This window comes from Castor canadensis, chromosome 10 (genome assembly GCF_047511655.1).
Source record: "Castor canadensis chromosome 10, mCasCan1.hap1v2, whole genome shotgun sequence".
Lineage (NCBI taxonomy): Eukaryota > Metazoa > Chordata > Mammalia > Rodentia > Castoridae > Castor > Castor canadensis.
This window is the reverse complement of record NC_133395.1, coordinates 135,606,262-135,628,247: the sequence shown is the minus strand read 5'-3', so window position 1 is coordinate 135,628,247 and position 21,986 is coordinate 135,606,262. Positions and strand designations below refer to the sequence as shown.

The 21,986-nt window shown below is 40.6% G+C and overlaps 1 protein-coding gene across 1 annotated transcript in view; it reads right to left on the bottom strand.

The window, feature by feature from the left end:
* The window catches only part of LOC141411564 (uncharacterized), a 32,513-nt gene extending 19,782 nt beyond the window's left edge, over positions 1–12,731 (bottom strand). Inside the window, exons 1-3 of the mRNA XM_074044607.1 lie at positions 12,727–12,731; positions 12,392–12,624; positions 11,830–12,292 (exon numbers count right to left, since the gene is read on the bottom strand). Of these exons, the coding sequence (XP_073900708.1) occupies positions 11,830–12,292; positions 12,392–12,624; positions 12,727–12,731 (701 nt within the window). The remainder of the gene's footprint in view (positions 1–11,829; positions 12,293–12,391; positions 12,625–12,726) is intronic.
* Positions 12,732–21,986: the final 9,255 nt, after the last annotated feature.

Here is a 21,986-nt window from a genome sequence, read left to right as displayed (position 1 = left end):
GGGCTGAGCCTGTTTTTTTCTGCTTGGTTATGGAATTTCTACAGATGATCATTTAATTATTTTGTCTTACTTCACTCTGTCTCCCAAATGAGTCTGGAAGCTCATTTGAGGTGGAAAAAAAAATCATGTACATTTTTGTCAACCCATTCCCCACCATGTCACTCTTCTAAGAGCACCTGATATTCTGCATGCATATAATCAATACTTTTTGATTACTAACACTTCCTTGGCAATATCATAAAAAGCATCCCCAAACCAAGTTAAACTTTTTAATAATAACCTTCCTAAAATAGTAACACACTAACATCTGAGTAAATATGTATTTATGAAAGACTCATTTTCTTCCCAACTACAGAGGAAATAACTCTGTAAAAATTATTTAAAAGATGCAGTATTGGTAAAGTGAAACAGACATAATAAGGAAATCTTTTTCTTCTTTCATTCCCTGAGTATTTGTTAAGTGCATTTTCCATGTGCCAAGTACTTTCATAGATGCCAGGGACCAAAGACTAAATTGTAGTCTTCCCCTCAAGGAGCTGTGTGGTGGTGATGGAATTATAATAATATAAATAAATAATTCTAAATTAAGATAGCACATTCTATACTTGAGACCAGGACAAGATGTGGGAAAATTAAGAACATCATGATTCAGTCTGGAGGAAGAAATCCAGACACAGGAGTTCCTGTTCCTACATATTTTTATATTTACTAACTGAAAAACACTAGGCCAGTTTCTTTTCTCAGGTTTTTTCCACTCATATCTTTACAATGGGGAAAATACTTAATGCTCAGGGGTCCTGTGTGCTCCTCTCAGCACACTTAGAAAATTATATTCACTGGGCTGCAAGGATAGCCTGGTGACCAGTTGGGTAGTTAAGAGTAATACCTAAGAGTGTCCCTATCTCCAATTCAAATAAATGTAGTCACCTATCAAATGGGAAGGACTGCTTCTGAGGCATAAACAAGATAAGATGAAGTTCTCTGTAAATTTTCATTATTTCCATCAAGCAAAGAGCTCCAAGATGCTCTTGACTCACCCTTTCATGTGCAAATGAAAATACCCCAGCTGAAACAGGATAGGGGACATAAAGAGGCTAAGTTATAGCAACCTGGCCCTCTGTGAGTTCACCAGGAATCTCCCTGGGGATCACATCTGATGTAGCTTGTCTGGTGACTGTCACCTCCTTCATGACTGACTGTTCCTGGAGTTTTCTAATTTAACCAGGAGACTTGCAACATAGTCAAGAAGCAAGATGATGTTGTATGACAATGATACTAAGAACTAACAAAACAATGGGAGAAGCATTGCTTGTTGAACACTTCTAGGATGCTTAGTGTTGTTTTAAGGGTTCTACATTTCCTCACAATTTATTATCACAATGCATACAGTCAGGTGAAGCTCTTGGGTCTGTTAGTTATAATGTCTTGAATTCAGATCCTCTTTATGAAAGGACAGCTCTGAATCTAACCTTTTCTCTCTGTTAGAAAATGTTTTTCTATAAATTACAACTTAGGTGTTGCTACAGTTTAAATATTGTTTCTCTGCTGGAAAAGCTTAGTCCCCAGTGTGGTGGTGGTAAGGTGGTAGAACCTTTAAGAGATGGGGCCTAAAGGAAGGTGATTAGGTGTCTTCCACAAATGGAAAAGACTGATGTAACTAACTGAGTAGTTCCTGTGAGAACGGGTTCAGCTTTCTTGACTTACTCTTTTATTTTGCTCACACGTGTCCCTTCTGCATACAACTGGTTCTCTGGCTCTTCCAGCATGGTGTAACACAGTGAAGGGGTGGGCCCTGGCCAGTTTGGACTGTCTAGCTACCGGAATGATGAATCAAGTAAACCTCTTTTCTTTGTAGAGTACACAGCCTTGGGTATTTTGTTATAGCAACAGGAAACAGCATAGGACAAGATCATTATAATATTTTCTGAGAGAAAAGAGCACAGAGATACAGAACAGAATTAGGAAACCAAAGAAAGGCTCTAATGTATTCATCTGTCTGCCAGTCCTTTCAAAGCACAACACCTAACTCAAGAATTTTTTGCATGTCTGAATAAGTATGAAGCTCTCCTGGGGTCTGCCACAAAAAGTGACAACTACTGACTCCATAAAACATCTGGTCTGAATCATCTTGTCCCTTAAACTTTTTCCTCTTGCCTCAGAATTAGCATCCTCAGAATGCAGACACAGTAGTAGCAGGTGGAAATGTCAGATGTCCATAATACCACTTATACCCATTGCCTCTGTTTACTGTATTTACAGTGCTAAAGCTATGCTAAGGGCTTTCTGTGCATATTGTCTTGGAGTGACTCCAATGAGTCCATGAAGTAGCTTCTCCTTACTGGCCCCATTTTGCAGATGGGGATATGGAGGCTCAGGGAAATCACTCTAGATCACAGAGCCGAGGTGCACTTTTGAAACTAATTCTTCCCAAATTGAAGATCTGCCTTGTTATCCACTCTTGTTCCCCTGCCTTGGGCTGTACATCTGTAACTCTAAGGCAGTGACTGACACATAGTTCTGACACCTCACTTGCATGTCAGAAAGATACCTTAAAGCAAAACAAGAAACAAGTCTCAAGTAGTAGTTTTTAACACTACTGGTAACTTGAAAATCTGATAAAAATAAGATTTTGCAATCTACTCATCTCTACAAATATTAAAGATGATTTTTTTTCAAAATTAATCATTTTACCCTGTTTTCCCTGTGTAACAGAAGGATGCTTTTTAATTTTTGGAGACCTGTACTTAGCCAATGATAATAAAACTTAATAAGTGATGTGATGGTGATGATTAGGAGACTGTAATCTTCAAGTATGCATTTTCATCCATTTAAAATTGCTTATCTCAAATATGGTTTAAAATTTGCTGTTAATAATTCCAATATAATTTTAAAGCACAATACACTGATGATTAGTTAAATAGAAATACTAAACTAGATTTCAAAATTAAAAGTAATAAAAGATGTTTTATTTTACATAAATATTACTTCTTTGGAATTGTAGACGTTTTTGAGTATAGGTGGTCTATGAGAGCGAATCTAGTCTAGTCCTTTTGTTCTATAACTGCAATTACAGAGAAAGGGGCTTTAAGGTTTAGAGTCAGACACACCCAAGTTCATCTACCTGCTCTGCCTCTTGCTGGCTCTTTACCTAACATTTACAAGTCATAGAGGCAGTTCTCATCAGTGCCCTGCCAACAAAGCAGGAATGCAATAAACAGAGAAGTGGAATAAAGGACTCTGTCCTGTAAAACATATCCATTCATTCATTCATTTGACAAATATTTATTAAGTACACATTAGTTGTATGACCTCTGTCAAGGCAAGTTACTTATCTGCTTTCTGCCTTAGTTTCCTAAGCTGTAAAGTTGGAATCTACATAAGAGTTGTTTAAAAAGACTAAATGAGTTAATGCATGAAAAGTGCTGGTGATGGTCCCCGGCATACTGGAAAGGCTGCAAACTACTGTTGCAGATTATTGTCATTCTCCTACTGCTACTGCTATGCTATGTTAGGAAAAATGATGGGCTCTGGGGATATAATTTAGGAGCCCTATGTAATATTTTCCTTCCAATTACTAAAGCACATTATTTGCATACAGCTAATCGCCATTTGGAAACATCCTCACTACACTTCCATTTTGACAGCGCTATCCTTCACACATGAAGAAAAAATATCCCAACAGCATTTGTTCACATACTTTTTATGTTTTCCCTTCAGATGTCTTTGGATTTCATGTGGCCTCCTGGGTGAAAAATGATGAGTTTCTAAGTACGTGAGGAGATTGGCTGTGTCCCCAAAGAGCACAGCAAAACTAACTGGTCCTTTGGGGCATTAAAGTCATCCTCACTGCTCAGAAGCCCATTCAGTTGCAATAAAAAGCCACAGAAATCCAATAATTGCCACTGCACTCTCCTCTCCTCAGTGGTTCTGTGCTGGCCTGTTGAGTTAACATAGATTCCATTAGCGTCCTGGAAAGCCTCACAATATGGTAGAAGTCCTGCGTAACTCTCACTCACGGTCTTGGATATCACAGAGAATGAAAAGAGAAAAACCTTAAGTGGTCATGCAGCTTCTGTCTTACTTCCTTAAGAAAACATTACACTATCCCAAAGAAGACCTTTAAAATCTTGAAAGAAGGCTATCTTCAAAATTCATTTTGATGTGCAAGTCTTACTAGAAACAAATAATCACAAATGTCTCAGTATGGAATTTCTTTCCTCTATTGTGCATATGGACACATGTGTGCATACATGTATATACTGGTCATCATTTTCTAGTAGAAAAGTTGAAATACCCCTGCCTGTGCCCCACAAAAAAGCAAAAATCACAAGCAGAAAATAATGCAATTGCATTATTTTTCTATATGTTTGGGGTTACCTCATTTTCTAACCTCAGCATCACTCTCCTAAGAACCTTTCTTCCCAGCTTGTTAAAATTTTTTATTTTTAAGCTGCTAAAGTCAGCCTCAGACATCAGAGAGAGGGCCTAACTAGTCCTTAGGTATATGAAAAACTCAAATTTCCCTGCATGATACTTTTTACTTTTTAATTGATGCATCTCAGGTTTGTGCTGTCATCAGTAACCCAAGAGCTACAATGCTGAGTCACTGACATCTTGTTACCTGCTCTGACTCCACATCATGAAGCAGCCACAGTCCAAGTGGAAAAATCAGTGGGCCTGAGAGAAGCAGAGGGTCTGGTCTTATTCTAGCCTTCTTAGCTTCATTCTTTCACTAGCTGTGTGAACTTAGGCAAATTCAACTGTGTGCTAGAAAGAAGAACCTTGCAACCCCTGTAGAGATTTGTTAAGTGACTTGTCCATGGTCACAATGAACCTCTCCATGGCTCTGGTCCCTTAGTTAGAAGAAAAAAAAACAAAAAGAAAGAAATGGTAATACTTGGTATCTCAAACCGCTGCAAGTGAAATGATATACTTACTTAATGATTCTGTAAAGTGTGACGTTCTAACACGAGGCATTTTTAGTTTTTTTGGGGTCATCTTAGTTGCATCCATCCTTTTTGCAGTTTGTGATGTCCTATTTATTGCTGCTGACTTTCTGTTTACTCAAGGCACACTGAATTGTGACTGAGTCCTACAAGGAATGAAGCACTCTGTTCTCAGTTTAGAGTTTTAGCCAAACTTAAGAAGTCTACTACCTTTTCTCTAAGCAATCAAGCAACCATTTCTGTTCAATGAAACTAAATCTAAATTTGTCTTCTGAACACTTGTGTTCCTGTTGATAGACTGTTCTGTGTACTAACAGTGTGTTTCTTAAAGCCTTTTTGACAGCTACCATCTGAATTTAGACCCCCAACCCCAGCACACTTTATTGTACCTGTTGGTGTCCTTTTTATAACCCCTACTAGGTTTAAGATCACTGAGGGAAGAGGCAATGCCTATGAAGTCGGGTTTCTCATGTCGGCACTCACTCTCACAGATAACTCTTTGTTGAGGAAGATGGTCCTTTAGGATGCTTAGCATCATGCCTGGCTTCTACCCACCAGATGCCAGTAGCACCCTCCCCTCTTCTTAGTTGTGATTGAACAGCGACAACAATAAATATTGCCAAGTGTTTCCAAGTGTGTGTGTGTGGGGGTGGGGTGTGGGTGTGGAGGGGAGATGAATTACCCCTGGTGGAAATTTTCTGTTCACAGTGTCTTGCTCACCCTAGTCACTCAATAAATATTTGTAGAAGTCTACAAGGATTGAGGAAATAAAATGCTTATGATGGATTTAATGTATAAGCTGCAAAAAAAAAAAAAAAAAAAGCTAACTTCTCTTGGTTTTAGTGCCTCCTGGCATGCTTGGCATTCAGATGGTGTTCAAAACATATTAGGTGTACAAATGTTTGATTATCTTAACCAGCTTCCTGTACCCCTGGTAAAATTCTTCCCCCCAAAGGATGCAGGTGAAGTACTAAAGAACTGTCAATATTCGGGGAGAGTTTAAATTTAAAAAGAAAAAATAAAATCTCTTAGCTTTGGAGTTAGGGACCAGAAAAATCACCTTGCAGAAAAGGTGAGGATTGTCTCACAGACCTGTAGCTCTCCGTAGAATCTGCATTGGAGCAGAAATCGAATTTTTTTCAGTGGTTAACACTGGAAACATCTACCAGCTTTCCTGGATCCTTTAAAACCACTCCAATCCAGACAGGAAGCATCGAGAGGGTTGCAGGACAACCAGAAGGTCACACATTTAGTCATTAGTGTCATAGCTGGGAATTGAGCCTTAGCTTTCCAGACTCTCTGTACAGTACTTGATTATACTGATTATTATGGATGCAAATTAAGACTTATTACTATTGTGAAATAACAATGCAGGTTAATGATATGCTCTATTGCCATACTAACATTTCTTTTTCTAGAGGGGAAAACTATAGGCACGAAACTAATTAAGCCACCTTTCTTTCTTTGTAAAGCTTTTTCGATTTTTCTAAATGAAGATTCTCTCATTGTGTTTACTGCTTAATAGTACAAACTGATTTTTTTTTTGTCGTCTAAGTCATACCAAGATTTTGGGGCTATCCAGGTTTCCCCTCACAAATTGAAAATGTCTGTGCTAATAACACTATCTCAGAAAGGGCAATCATAAATAGGAAGAGTAAATATTTTCAAATGAATATTTAATAGACATTCCCCTGCAGAAGCCAGGCATTGTTGGAGATGCCTCCCCTGGAAATCTTTTTAAGCAAAGGCTTCTGATGGTCCTTTCCTGGACAATACTGTAGGATAGCTCTCCTTTCATGATTGAAAAGGTGGCTTCAGAAAACAAAGGCAGACTAATTTATGTGTTCCCAAACTTTAAATAATTGTACTTTACTCCCAGGTCTACAAAATATCTGCCACAAAATCCTTCCACATAGAAAGATGTCATGTCACATGTATATTGTTAATGTAACTATGGTAACTAAAAAATGCCACCAGTGTGTCTGTTTCATACACAAATGAGGGGACAGCTGTGGAGTCCACATGTCTGCCAGTGGTATAATAGATGTGAGCTAAGACAGCCTGGGTCAGAAAACTACAACTCATTTATATTAATCAGAGCTTCCAAATAACAGTCCAATCTCTGAGCTATAAAGAGTGTAAGTGGAAGACAATAAGCCACTGTAAAAGCAGTTTTTACTTCACAGCTTTCAAAACTAAGTGTCTTAAGCTAATGTAGAGGCATCTTTAGCGGGTCCTCTAAAGTCAGGGTGAACAGGACCTTTGGTGTGCAAGCTTAAGCGTAGTTTCTTTGCATCTCAGGTGATTTTTTTCTTTTTTTCAGGGCATTATATGTAATGGTTCCATTCAGGTTAAATGTCTATGTTAGCTGTGGTATTAGAAGCACAGTTTCTATAAACCTTTCAGCAATCTAACTGATTAACACAGTCAGGCCTTCTAGCCCCGGCCCAACAGTGTCATATTACAACTGAGGTAGGTTAAGAAAGCACCTAGCTATGAATGGCAATGGCTCACTTACCAATCAAATAACTGGTAAAATTGCTAATATTTTATTAGAGCTTGTTAAAATTGTTTTTGGGGATTTTTTTTTCTTTTGGTGGAACTAGGGATCAAACTCATGACTTCATTCTGCCAGGCAGGTGTGCTACCGCTTGAGTCACAACCTCAGCCCTTTTTGCTCTGGTTATTTTTTTGAGATCGGTCTTTCCTTTTGCTCAGGTCAGTCTGGACCATGATCCTGCTGTTTTATGCTTTCTACTGTTGCTAGAATGACAGGCGCACACCACTGAACTCACTTATTGGTTAAGATGGGGTGTTGTGAAGTTTTTGCCTGGGCTGCTCTTGAACCACAATCCTCCCAATCTCAGCCTTGCAAGTAGATAGGATTTAGGTATGGGCCACCAATGCCTGGCTACTGGAGCTTTTGAAAACATTAAAAAACTTAAAAATCTAGTAGTGTATAACCCTGTAGATTATTTCTTTTAAAAAACACTATAACATAAAATGGTATCTATTTTACTTATTAAATAGTGTGCTTAATGGTTGTACATGCTGGCCATTAAATTTGGAAAAGTATTTCATTTTATCATGGATTATAATACAGTGTCAATAAACAACTTATTATACACTATGTATTTTTGAGATGTGGAAGCTACATGCATGTAACAAACCCATCGAGTAGGTGAATGGCAAGATGGTAAAACAAGAAAAATTTAAAAGAAAACTTCATTTAAGACTTAGAACAAATATTTCCAATGGTCATTAAAACACTGAGTTTTACACAGTTTTAACTTTTGTCTCTATTCTGTACTTTGAGCAAAAATAAGAGAGAATACGTATTTTTCTGACTTCATCTATAATTATAATTTCACCCTGAATAAAATATTAAGCAAAGCCCTATTCATGAGTTAAAGATACTTCCATTGTTCCCAGAAACCAAAATATGATTCTAAAATGGAATTTGCTTTATCTCCAGATTGGCTAAACCCAGAATAGATATTCAGCATAATAATTTTTAAAAATTAAATAAAGTATTTGAGCAACCTTACATTAGTGCTCAAATGAGTCATTCAGTTACTTTGGGCTTAAAATAAGTTTTAAGAAAGCATTGTGAAAATCTACTAATTTTTTTTAATTATAGGACACAGTCCTATAATTTATCATATTTTATTTATGGCTTATTTAAAGCAGCATAAAAAGCCTATAATTCTGATTATCTATAATTATTTATAGTCAACTAGCTTGGGAAATAGCAATGTAACTAGTAGGAGTAGAGTTTTAAAATCCTGGAGGGTCAGTGCTACAGAATATTTGGCAATGGCTTTGGCAGCTCAGGTCAAGAATCTAGGATTAGCAGAGTCTCAGTACAGAAGGATCAATGGTCCGGCATTCCCTTGTTTTTCTTTTTTTAATAGAATTTCAGGTACTAATCACAGCAACCTACGATTATTTTTCAGAACCACAGTCTGCAGCTGGCTCTGATCTGAGATTGTTTTATTTATCAGGGTGATCTTTTCTAATAAGTAGGTGCTTTATTACTTTTATTTACCAAGGAAGGAGCTCTTGCTAATCTTTCCTTTCATTAGATTTGCAGAATAAAAATCTCACATGGGCAGGTTAATAGCAAAGAGGAAGTTTCACAAATGTGAGGCTTTTGTATTTTAGTTTTGATTGAAAAATAATAGAGATGATAACTTTACAACAAAATGGTATGTAGTCTTAATTTAGAAATGTCACCTTTATTTTACAGTTATCCCTCAACTCCATCAGGAAAACAGAATCGCAGGTTTAAGAGTCACCTAAGACTTTATTACAATGATTTGTTACTTTCTGACTTCTATGTTGCTCTAAGACAGAAAATGCAAACTTGGCTGTAACATTTTCTTACCGAAATTGGACTTGATTCATTTTTCCCCTTGTGGGGATCTACTGCTTTATGTATAAAAGGCACTGAACCAGCTAAAACAACTTCAGGAAACATGTAAAATAGCAGACTAACATCTGCTGCCCACCCCTCCCACTAAACACTGAGCCCTCCAAAACAATATTGTCTGTTGTTGTATTTTAGTGTCTCTTTCCGTGAATATACAGAATACAGGGCAAATGCTGCTCAGTGAATAGGTTCTTTCTTCCTGCCAATGTTTGGGACTGACAAAAGAAGAGCCCACTGGTGCTGGTTTGTCAGAAGGTATAGTCCAGGCCTCACGGGTGGCCCATGTGCCCAGCTTTTCTTCAGCAGTCAGCACAATGCCAGGAGGTGAACACTGCAGTTAGTGATCAGCTAACCTTAGAAAAGGCAAAAAGGTCCTTGTACCTGCGGTGGGGGTGGGGGGGGCAACTGAATGACTGCCTCCTCTTCATAGTTCTATATTCTGACCCAAAAGCCACTGCCATTACAAGGAAAGGGGTAGTTCATTGCCTGCAGTTCCACAAGTCTGGTGCTTAAGCTAAGAACCCGAATGATTATGGCTAGCTAGTAAATATTCTATTGAGAGCATCATCTATCTTCGTCTATATTACTCATCTCCGAGAATGAGAATGGGGAGTAAATGTGAGCAAGAGGTAGAGTTATTCAAAGAAAAAAACTACAGAAGTTGAGAAGTCAATTAAGAAATGACTTCAAGTGGAATTCACCAGAAGTGGATTAAAGTTACTGTCTGCTTCATAAAAACTCTTCACTAACTTGCTCAGAATATCTGGCTTGAATGGTGTATGGCCAGGTAAAGAGCAAGAGGACTTTGAACTTTCAACATAATACTACTCTAAGAATTTGTCTCTTGAATAAAGGTGTCAGCAAGCCTTGGAATTCCCAAACAGAAAAACTCACACTGCGCCTTTATTCCATTTTCTTAAGGTCTATTGTTAACTGAAGACTCCTTGTCTTTTCAAATTCCTTCATGTGAATGGATGAGGCCAGACATCTGCCAGGATCTGCTCACATTTGCATGCAAATCAGAGACATAGGGATACACATGGCCTTCGTGCCAGTAACACCACTTTTACTCCAGATTTATACTGATCAAATATAAATCTTCCTGAACTTTCCACTCCTCCAGTTCTAGCTTTTAAAAATGAACTATTGATCGTATTTGAGTAATATTAATTACATAGGCTGTTGTGACAAAGCAAACTACAAAACAACATATTGTCTCAGAAAAATTCTTCACAAAAAAGCAAATCGGCAGTACCTGTTCCCTCGCTGAATTCGAATTCCTCTTTTCCTTTATTATTTGTTCCTGAGAATGAAAATACTAATGGTGGGTTGAGATGCAGAGGGCTCTATATTCTGGATTCTTGGCCTTTGCCTACGTGGTTCAAACACTCAACCATTTACACTGCGATCATTCATTCATTACTGCACTGTTCTTGGCTCTGGGGGCTAGAAAGGTGAATATGGTTTCTCTTAGAGCAAAAGTACCTCCGTTGAATCTTCCGGTCTGCATATCTGGGCCATCGGTCCCGCAACCGTCCCGGGACGAACTTTCCCACCTGCCCAGGTTGCACAGCGCCTCTCCAGCTAGCTGCTGGGCTTTTCTACCCAACCCCACTTTGCCAGGGGCTTCCTCTGCAGGAGTGTGTGACAGCGGGAACTTAGGAAGCGCGAACGAGTCGTTTGCAGCCCACACCCCTATCCACACAGCAAAGGACACTCGCTGGCAAACTTTCCTAGCTCCTGACCCCGGCGAGCCGGGGAACTCCGCGCCGGCTCCTTTCCTGGAGAGGACCAGGGCTTCCCTGAGGTTTCAGCGTCCTTGGCAAGCCTCCCTAGGGGGCTACCCCTTCGGGATTCAAAACGCAGGGTGGGTTTTCTATTCCCTTTTTAGAACACACAATAGTTGAGTAGATTCTTCTCAATACTCTCAGGGCTTTGTTAATTACGCCCCTTTCTCTTGCAGACAAGGCCATCGCCAAGACCTCTTTACTCTCTTCACAACCTTCCTTTTCCTTCTCTTGCCCCCTTTTCCAACTCCCTAGGTACCCCTTCCGAGCTCCTCTTTGGCCCCGGTGGCCTCCCCAGATCATATCCCAATCCAATCCTTCCTTCTTATCCTCGGCACCACCTTCCCCCTGGTCGGTCCTTGAAATGAAGCGGACTCTGCTCCAGCCGCTGCCTTTTGCCCATTTCTGTCTGGCCTGCTTTCTCAACTATCGCTCTCCCCCATCCTGTATTTTGGAGGAGGGGGAATAAATAAATTCTCGTTTCCAGACTTCGTCGTTTTCCCTAGCTCCATGAGCCGCGCCCCCTCCTTCCCCTTAGGCCCGCGATCTTATCCCATGGCCCTTTGCAGACCCTGTAGGGTTTGCCACGCCGCTAAGTTTGCCTCGACTTCCCTAAGCTGCCACCCACACCTCCCGCCGCGGCCCAGTTGGCCAGCGCACTTACCCCGAGGCCCGGCCGGCGGGGTGTTGGGGTGCGCACCGACCGGTCACCGGCGACGGCAGCAGCAGCAGCAGCAGCTGCAGGAGGACCGGCTGAGCGGCGCCTCCCTCCCAGCCCGCAGCGCGCACTGGCTCCTTGGGGGACCCCGGCACAGCACCAAGACGGGAGGCGAGGCGGCGACACGAGCAACAGCTGCTGCGCGGGGCTGGGCTAAATCTGGCTCTTGGGGGCCGGGGAAGAGGCAGGCAGGATTGGGAAGGAGGGTAGGAGAACTGGGGTGCAGAGGGCGGGGCAGCAAACGAAGACAGCACCCCAGGCGCCTTGGGGTGTCGCTGCGCGGATGCCGCCGCCCGGGCTGACGCCGCCGACCCCTCTTTGCGCGCGGCAGGCGCTGCAGCCACGGGCGCACCGGCCTCGCCTCGCTCCCCAGCTCGCAGCCGGCGCCCTCGGTGAGCCCCGCTTTGTGCTCAGCGCAGCCGGCGTGCACCTGGTGTAAGCAAAAGCGGTCAGCTGATGGGCTGCGCGCGGATTGGCTGCTCCGCCGTCTCCTCCCCTCCTCCCCGACCCCCCTCCTCGGCCTCCCCCTCCCCAGCCTCCCCTCCCGGCCTCCCCCTCCCGTCCTCCCGCCTCCACACCCGCCCTCGACTCAGCCCCGTGCTGGGGGACCATCTGTAGCCCGCCCAACAAAGGCGCAGCGCGGTTGGCCTTAGGTGGCCGGGTCGCGCTGCGCCGCCACCGCCACTGCTGCTGCCGGGAGCAGCGGGCAGCCGCTTTTTGTCTGGGGACGACAGGCTGCGGCTGGGTTAGGGAGGCAAGGCACACTGCCGTTTCGTAGCGAAAAGTCGCCCCAGTCCCTCAAAACCAAACCCGCGTGATAATGCCGGTTAGGCACAATGGGGCTACATTTCCGAGCAACGTAGAACTCCGGCTCAGGGGCTAAGAATCAAATTTCAACCCGGCAGAGTCACGTTTCATTATGAGATGTGACCTCTTCGTCTTAAAATATCCGGCGTTCCTTGGGCAGCACCCTCGTGTGGGTGTACACGCGTGGCCTTGGAACTAGTCCGCGCCCTTGTCTCGGGAAGTAGTCTTCGGACCCTTTACTGAATGGCAAAGCCACTTCCGATTTCGGGAGGCTTTTAGAAAACGTTTCTGAAACTTTGAAATTACAGCTTTCTGATTTGTTAGGTGTAAAAGTGGTGCTCACCGTTCGCGGTGTATTGCGAATGCAGTCTGTTTGCAGCGGAGGGTGTCTAGAGCTAGGGTGGGAGGAAGGGATGGAAATGGGTCTTTGGAAAGTGAACATGAACCTGAGTCTCGACTTCAAAGTGGCATCCTAGAGCAAGGCTCAAGAGAAGCCCTAGATATACATTACTGGGAGAATCACCTTTAAGCTAGAGCATCATTAGCCTGTCATATTGAACAACTTTGGGCGTACTGATTGCGTTTCCTCAGGACATGGGAGTTCAGAACATCTGGGGAAAATTTGGAAGGATGCATTGTTACCCAATCTACTTTTGTATTCTTTGAAGCTAGGTGATAAATTCAATGACAATAATTCTTGACTCCTGTAGCATTTGTTGGTATCTTGCATAGATATCTGATGCCTTTCTTGTCCATCTACTTCATGTTATCCTGAAACAGTCATGTAGATTTCAGTGGGTCACACAGTGACCCTTAGAAGTGAGCCTTAGAAGGCTCTATTAGGGAAAGAATGCTAGGATTCAGGTTAGAAGGTAAAAAGACAGCTCCCCCAACCCCCAGAAAAAAGTCCACTGCTGCCTATAAATGGGTAAGATTTAAGAATTTTCAAAGCAAGTTGAATCTAGCACACGACCCAAGTTTTATAACCTGTTTTTGTCTCTCTCTTCCTTTTTCCTGTAGACTGGATGCAGCATGGAGTTTGTCTGAAAGGTGGACCAGTGGTGGAAATACAGCACCTGAATCTGATCATTCAAGAAAACTTGGAGAGAGCTTATCTTCCTGGAAGTGGAAGAGAGATGATGCCTTGCCCAGGTGGAGTTTTGCAGAGGTGGGACTTGGTGAGGTCAGTCGGAAGCCATGCATTATGGCGAGGAATTACTCCTAAAGACAAGCTCTGTGACAGCCTCCAGGTTTGGGAAGAAACTTCATGAGAATTCCATGAGTCAGGCACCAACATATGAGCTTTGAAACCAAGCCCACGCTGTTGTAAATCCCAGCACTGCAATTTAAGAGCTGTGTCCCTATGGGAAAGTCGCTTTACCTCTTAAAGCCTGAGTTTCCTTGGCTCTGAAGTGGGATTAACAGCAGTACCTATCCAAAGGATTGTGCTGGCTAAGTGAGAGTAAGCAAGTAAAGGGCTTATGGCAGTGCTCGGTGTACAGACAAACATAAGCCCTAGGCATTGTTAACCAGGTTTTGAAGACAGGGGGGATGATGATTGTACAACTGGCCCATGTGAGAGAATGTCTTAAAGGAACTCCAGTGAAAGAAATGGACTCTGTCTCCCTGCTGTTCAAGTCATTGCTTTTTAAATCAGCATTTTTTTTATTTAAACTATTTTCCATCTTCCCCAAAGGAAGAATGAGAAAGGAAGCTCTGCTTATTTCTACTTGATCACAGCATTTATGTGGCTCCAGACAGAAGGAACCTTAGGAAGATATACGTGTGCCTCAGAGCTAGGACAAGAGGCTTGGGCAGGAGGGTGGGGATTGCTGTGTGTTGGAAAAGATTGCAGGAGTCAGATGAAGCAGAGTGATAAAAGTCTGAAATTTGGTTCAGTTATTAGAGATTTGATGAATTGCCTAAATGGTTAATTGGTCCAAGTTTTAGGAGCTGCCATCTTATAACTTTGCAAAAAAGTTTCAGGAATATTTTATTAACTGCCATTTAAAAGTCTTTAGTCATTAGGATGAGAGAAACACCAAATGACACAACATAACTAAGTCAAATTCACTCGTTTCTTGTTTAAAGTCCTCAAATCCATCTGAATTATTCCTAGTGAGTCTACCCAGTCCTGGGGTCCTGAATCTATTAGTTAAGAAAAAAGGACTTTTTCTTAACCATTTATTTTTTTGGGGGGGGGAAGTTTTAGAGGACCTTGGAGTGGAATGGAATTGGAGAGAAGAGCCTGAGTTCCCCCAGGAGAGCCGGGTTTTACCACTGGTGTAAGGAGAAGTTTTCACCTCTGGAATTGGAGTTGGCTGTGTTGAGACAGGTAAACCCCTCTGGATTCCCTCCACTCCTCTTGAGGTTCTTTTGCTTTGCTTTGAAAGAACAATGTAATTGGTATGAGCCCAATTATACTGATCCATGTGGTAAATGAGGAGGAAAAAAAAGATAAAACTTTAGAGGACGATCATATTTGAATAGAACACTGTAATTTGAGAACAAAATTATAATATGCCATTTTAAATCACAATTTTTAGAGTTGAAAAAATGTCTCCCTCTAATTGAAATATTAACAGTGCTGATTGTCAGGATTCCTTCTAATCTCTGAACTAACATTCTAGTTTTACAACAACTACTGCTACAAAGCCCTGAATTCAAACCCCAGCCCCACCAAAAGATAAATAAATAAAAATGAAAAATAAACTACCACCAAGCTCTTAGAGGTGACTGCTGTGATCTTTGTTAACTTTCATGGCAAATGTGTTGCTTCTCTCGTGGTTTTTGACAGGTGAGCGGGTTTTATCACATGCACGGATTTCCTATTCTTCCAGTTTTGTACAGCTATGAAGTCATTACAATTCAAACCATTAATTGAGGTTTCTGTGATTCAAATTAGTTTTAGCACTGAAGTCTATTAACTTAGCATGCAACTAAGGTGGCCAACCATCTCAGGTTTGCCTGGGACTCTGGGTTTTAGACCTAAGGCTCCCACATCCTTCAGCCTTGGGAAAATGAAGGTTGTTGGTCACTGCAAATGAAAGTAACATTAGTAGGTTTATAGTACTATTACAGTTTTAATTGAGTCACAACCTTGCTGACATACCAAATAAGGTCTTATGCCTGACTGAATAAAGGATCCTGTTTCTACTTGCAGAATTTAATTGTTGTAGAGACCTTACTAATGGTCTAATCTAACCTTCTTATTGTGTAGCTAAGGAAAATAAACTGCAGAAAAGGAACTCTGCCAGTCTGTTGAGACCATATAGCATTAGTGTTTGAAGTCAGGAACCATATGGCCAACTCCTAGTCCTGCATCCAGCATGTAATTGGTACTCACTAAACATTTTTTGAATGAGTGAATTGGATTAATAAATGGATGCCTTTATGTAATTGAATCACATTACATCATCAGCATTTCCTTCATGTTATTAGAAAGTCTTTGATCCTATAATGCTTAGTAACTGCATAATTCCACCCATCTTCCTTGATGAGAAATAAGGGGTTCATTAATTATTTGTTATAATGTATATTATAATAAACATATTTGATTGGAAATTCCAATTTGGTTATTGAGCTATAGGCGTAAATTATAGTATGGATTATGAAATTAACATATTCAGCTTTTTTTTTTTTTTTGCATGACTGGGGATGGAACTCAGGGCCTCACGCTTGCTAGGCAAGCGCTCTACCACTTGAGCTATGCTCCCAGTTCTTTGACTTTAGTTTGTTTTTCAGTTAGGGTCCAGAGCTGAGTTGGCCCAGGTTGGCCTTGGACCACCTACTTCTGCCTCGTGCGTAGCTGGAATTGCAGACATATCCTGTGACACCTAATTTATTTTTGAGACAGGATCACTAGTTTTTGCCCAGCTGGCTTTGAACCACAATCTTCCTATCTCTGCTTCCCAAGTAAACATATTCAACTTTTTTACTTTCATTATTGTTTTTACCTGTAGCCCATATATCTTACTAAAAAAAATAAAAGGTTGTTTGCTTTTATATTGTAAAGATTTTAGTTAAGAGAATTTTAGAATCAAGTTTCTCTGTTTTTAACTATTTTCTCTCCATTCTGATTTCCCTATTGTCTGTGTAATAATAGCTAACATAAATTGAAAAGTAATGCTGTGTCAGATTCTACAGCAGAAATGTTTCCCATATTGAAAGAAGCAGCAGAGTGTAATGGTTAAGAGCCAGTGCTCTTGATTTGAGCTCCTTGGGTTTATACTCCAGCTTAGCACAGCTGTGTGGAGTTCAGCAAGTTATTTAAGGTCTCTATACCCTTAATAGTACCTATATCATGGGATTTTATGAGGACTAAAGAGGTGTGTATGTGTCTAGCATATAGCAAGCATTCACTAAATATCAACATATTAGTTAATATAATGCTGTTAGAACAAATGAGCCAAATAACCTCAGTGTCTTCAATAATGCATGTTATAACTGAGAAAGAATATATGAAAACAATACCATTTAAAATAGCCTCAAAAAAAAAATCAAACACCTAGGTGTAAACCTAACAAAGGATGTGAATGACCTCCACAAGGAAAACTATACACTCCTGAATAAAGAGATTGAGGAAGACTATAAAAAGTGGAGAGATCTCCCATGCTCATGAATTGGGAAAATCAACATAGTAAAAATGTCAATACTCCCAAAAGCAATCTACATGTTTAATGCAATTCCCATCAAAATCCCAATGACATTCATTAAAGAGATTGAAAAATCTACTGTGAAATTTATATGGAAACACAAGAGGCCACAAATAGCCAAGGCAATACTCAGTCAAAAGAACAATGCAGGAGGTATCACAATACCTGACTTCAAACTATATTACAAAGCAATAACAATAAAAACAGCATGGTACTGGCACAAAAACAGACATAAAGACCAGTGGAACAGAATAGAGGATCCAGATATGAAGCCACACAACTATAACTAACTTGTCTTTGACAAAGGAGCTAAAAATACACGATGGAGAAATAGCAGCCTCTTCAACAAAACTGTTGGGAAAACTGGTTAGCAGTCTGCAAAAAACTAAAACTAGATCCATGTGTATCACCCTATACCAATATTAACTCAAAATGGATCAAGGATCTTAATATCAGACCCCAAACTCTAAAGTTGATACAGGAAAGAGTAGGAAATACTCTGGAGTTAGTAGGTATAGGTAAGAACTTTCTCAACGAAACCCCAGCAGCACAGCAACTAAGAGATAGCACAGATAAATGGGACCTCATAAAACTAAAAACTTCTGCTCAACAAAAGAAATGGTCTCTAAACTGAAGAGAACACCCACAGAGTGGGAGAAAATATTTGCCAGCTACACATCAGACAAAGGACTGATAACCAGAATATATAGGGAACTCAAAAAATTAAATTCTCCCAAAATTAATGAACCAATAAAGAAATGGGCAAGTGAAGTAAACAGAACTTTCTCAAAAGAAGAAATTCAGATGGCCAAAAAACACATGCACCATCTCTAGCCATTAAGGAACTGCAAATCAAAACCACACTAAGATTCCACCTCACCCCTGTTAGAATAGCCATCATCAAAAACATCACCAACAACAGGTGCTGGTGAGGATGTGGGGAAAAAGGAACCCTTTTACACTGCTGGTGGGAATGCAAACAAATACAACCACTCTGGAAAAAAATTTGGAGGCTTCTTAAAAATCTAAACATAGATCTGCCATATGATCCAGCAATACCACTCTTGGGGATATACCCAAAAGACTGTGACACAGGTTACTCCAGAGGCACCTGCACACCCATGTTTATTGCAGCACTATTCACAATAGCCAAGTTATGGAAACAGCCAAGATGCTCCACTATCAATGAATGGATTAAGAAAATGTGGTATTTATACACAATGGAATTTTACTCAACCATGAAGAAGAATGAAATCTTATCATTTGCAGGTAAATGGATGGAACTGGAGAACATCATCCTGAGCGAGGTTAGCCAGGCTCAGAAGACCAAAAATCGTATGTTCTCCCTCATATGTGGACATTAGATCAAGGGCAAACACAACAAGGGGATTGGACTTTGATTACATGATAAGGCAAGAGCACACAAGGGAGGTATGAGGATAGGCAAGAACCCCACCCCCCAAATAAGATAGCATTTGATGTCCTCAGTGCAAAGGAGCTAATGCAGAAACTTTAAAGCAACGGAGGCCAATAGGAGAAGGGGACCAGGAACTAGAGAAAAGGTGAGATCAAAAAGAATTAACCTAGAAGGTAACACACATATACAGGAAATTAATGTGAGTCAACTCCCTGTATAGCTATCCTTATCTCAACCAGCAAAAACCCTTGTTCCTTCCTATTATTGCTTATACTCTGTCTTCAACAAAATTAGAGATAAGGGCAAAATAGTTTCTGCCTGGTATCGAGGAGGTGGGGAGGAGAGGGAGGGGGTGAGTGGGTGGTAAGGGAGGGGGTGGGGGCAGGGGAGAGAAATGACCCAAGCATTGTATGCACATATGAATAATAAAACAATAAAAATTAAAAAAAGAATAATTATCAAGAAAGGAAAAAAAAAAAGAATGTAATACATATGTACAGGAAAGCAGTGTGAGTCAACTCCCTGTATGGCTATCCTTATCTCAACTCTTATCTCTTCAACAAAATTAGAGATAAGGGCAAAATAGTTTCTGCCTGTTTGTGAGGGGGCGGGGGCGGGCAGGGGAGGGGGAGAAATATGACCCAAGCATTGTATGCACATATGGATAAAAATAATAATAATAAAAAAGAAAGGTCTGTTGATGAAGGGAAGACAGACGATTGCTCTGCAGAGAGGAGAGGCCAATCCTAGTAATAAACTTATCTCTCCATATAAAAAAAAAAATGCATGTTTATTTCACACTCATGTAACAGTGTGTTCCTGGCTAAGTGGCTTCCACATGATCATTCCAGGCACACGTGACTTTCATCTTTTACTTCCTCTTGTATGTGTGCAGACTCCTTTCCCTTTACACAGAGGACAGGAAAATATAGCAAAATATATTGGAAATGTAGTAGTCTCTTGGCATTTGTGGATATAATATTCCAAGTAGACCGCTGCTGAGGAAAAACTGTGAATGCTCAAAATGCATAGAGTCTAAGCACAACTGACAATGAGAACTTCTCCTCAATTGAGCTGCAGGATTTGTTTTCCTTGACCATGCGTGGTCAAAACCACCTGTATTAAATCTGCAAATAAGGCAGGCTTACTTTTTAACCATCTCTTCTACTGTTGGCTGTTATCTTACCTAGTCCCCATAACAAGTTTGATAAGGTAGGAGAGAGGAAATGACTAGCTCAGAGTCATATAGCAAAAAGGTATGATTACAGCAAACAATATGTGTATAGAACAACCTCTAGAGCAAGGCTTTCCAATTGTCCTTACTCTTTAAACTATTCTTAGTTGAGCTGGGGATGTGGTTCAGTAGTTTTGTGTTTGCCTGGGTTTGATCCCTAGTACCACCACCAACAAAAAAAATCTTGGTTGAGTGCTAACCTAATTAGTATCAACACATTGCCTTCCCAAAGTAGCTAGAGATGTCAAGCAGGAAGAAGGGGACTGTCAACTAGCCTCAACACTAGATTATACCATTCTACCCTTTTTTTCTTCCAGTAGCTACCTTTTTTCTCAATAACCATAAAACTTTAAGGAAGTTCAAAATCATTCCTCGTAAGAAAATGCTGAGAGACTGTTGCACTGGAATTCAGTGCACCATTATCATAAATTTAATATCCACACTTACTTTTAGTCCTAGGGGCCTATGAGGCTATAAAAGAAAGATTGGCAGATAGACAAACTGGTTATACACATTTTACAGACACTGAAGCTCACAGAATTTCCTCCACATTTTACTCAGTACCTTTGTCTGTCAAGTTTGTCTCCATTTTGCCTTCATTTTCTTTTTATAACAGAGGACTCCTCTGCTTTTTACCTCTGAGCATGTGAACAGTGTCCTCTGAGTAAAACACTGCCCATATTCCATTTTCATGGATAAGTAAGTACTCATCTGCCAGAATAATCATCTGTTGAAATCCCTAACTCTCCTGAAGTTGATTCACATTGTCCCCTTCAGTCTGTATCCTTGCACATACCTTCCATTTACATCCAAACTATCTTTTGGAAAAGAGACTTAGTGTTAGAGTTTTTTGAGTTTGAAGGAAAAGAGCTGCAGATAGATAGTGATGTATAAATGGTGACTTCTGTAGTTTTTAAAAGCAAGGTCATTGCAATTCAATTCAGCAGTACTATAGGATTTTAGAGCTGAAAAAAACCTTAAGCATGATCTGCCTCAAACCTTTTATTTTACAGATAAGCAAACTGAAGTCACAAGAATGCTAACATTTCCGTGAACCTTGGAGCATCTGGGAAACCTGATGGAATTCAACCTTTATTAAAGTTCCTCTTGCTAGTTAATAGCAAAGCCAGACCAAAAACCTAGTTCTCTTCATTGTCAGACCTGAGTTTTTGTTTTTCCTCCATACTGGGGGTTGAACTCAGACCCTTGTACTTGTTAGTCAGGCACTCTGCCACTGAGCCATGCACTCAGCCCTTCTTGCTTTAGGTTTTTTTTTTTTTTTTTTTTTGGGGGGGATAGATCTCATGTTTTGGCCCAGGCCATCCTGGACCATGATCTTCCTACCTATGCTTCCCATATAGCTGAGATGACAGGTACTAACCACTATGCCCAGCTATTGGTTGAGATGGGGGAATCTCACTAACTTTTTGCCCAGACTCACCTTGAAGTGCAATCCTCCCACTCTCTGTATCTTGAGTAGCTGGGATTACAAGTGTGAGCCACCATAACAAGCCTCAAACCAGAGTTCTTCCTCATATGTTATTGTAACTTTAATTGAGATCCTCAAACCTTCTAGAATTTGTGTAGACACTCTTAAGGGTTTGCTAGGCTGCTGAAAAGCATAGACAACAAAAGCAAAAATGGGACTATATCAAACTAAAAAACTGTACAGTTAAGGAGACAATCAACAAAGTAGACACCAGAAAGAATGGGAGAAAATATATATCTAACACACACCATACATCTGAAATGGGTTAATATCCAAATGTATAAAGAACTCACATAATGCAATAGTAAGAAAATGGATAGCCTGATTAAAAAGTGAGCAAAGGATCTGAATACACATTTTTCAGAAGATATACAAATGGCCAATAAGCATGTGAAAAATTGCTACTAATTGCTATCAGATAACCACAATGATACATCACCTCCTACCTGTTAGAATGACCATTCTAAGATGGACTGAAGATAACAAGTGTTAATGAGGACA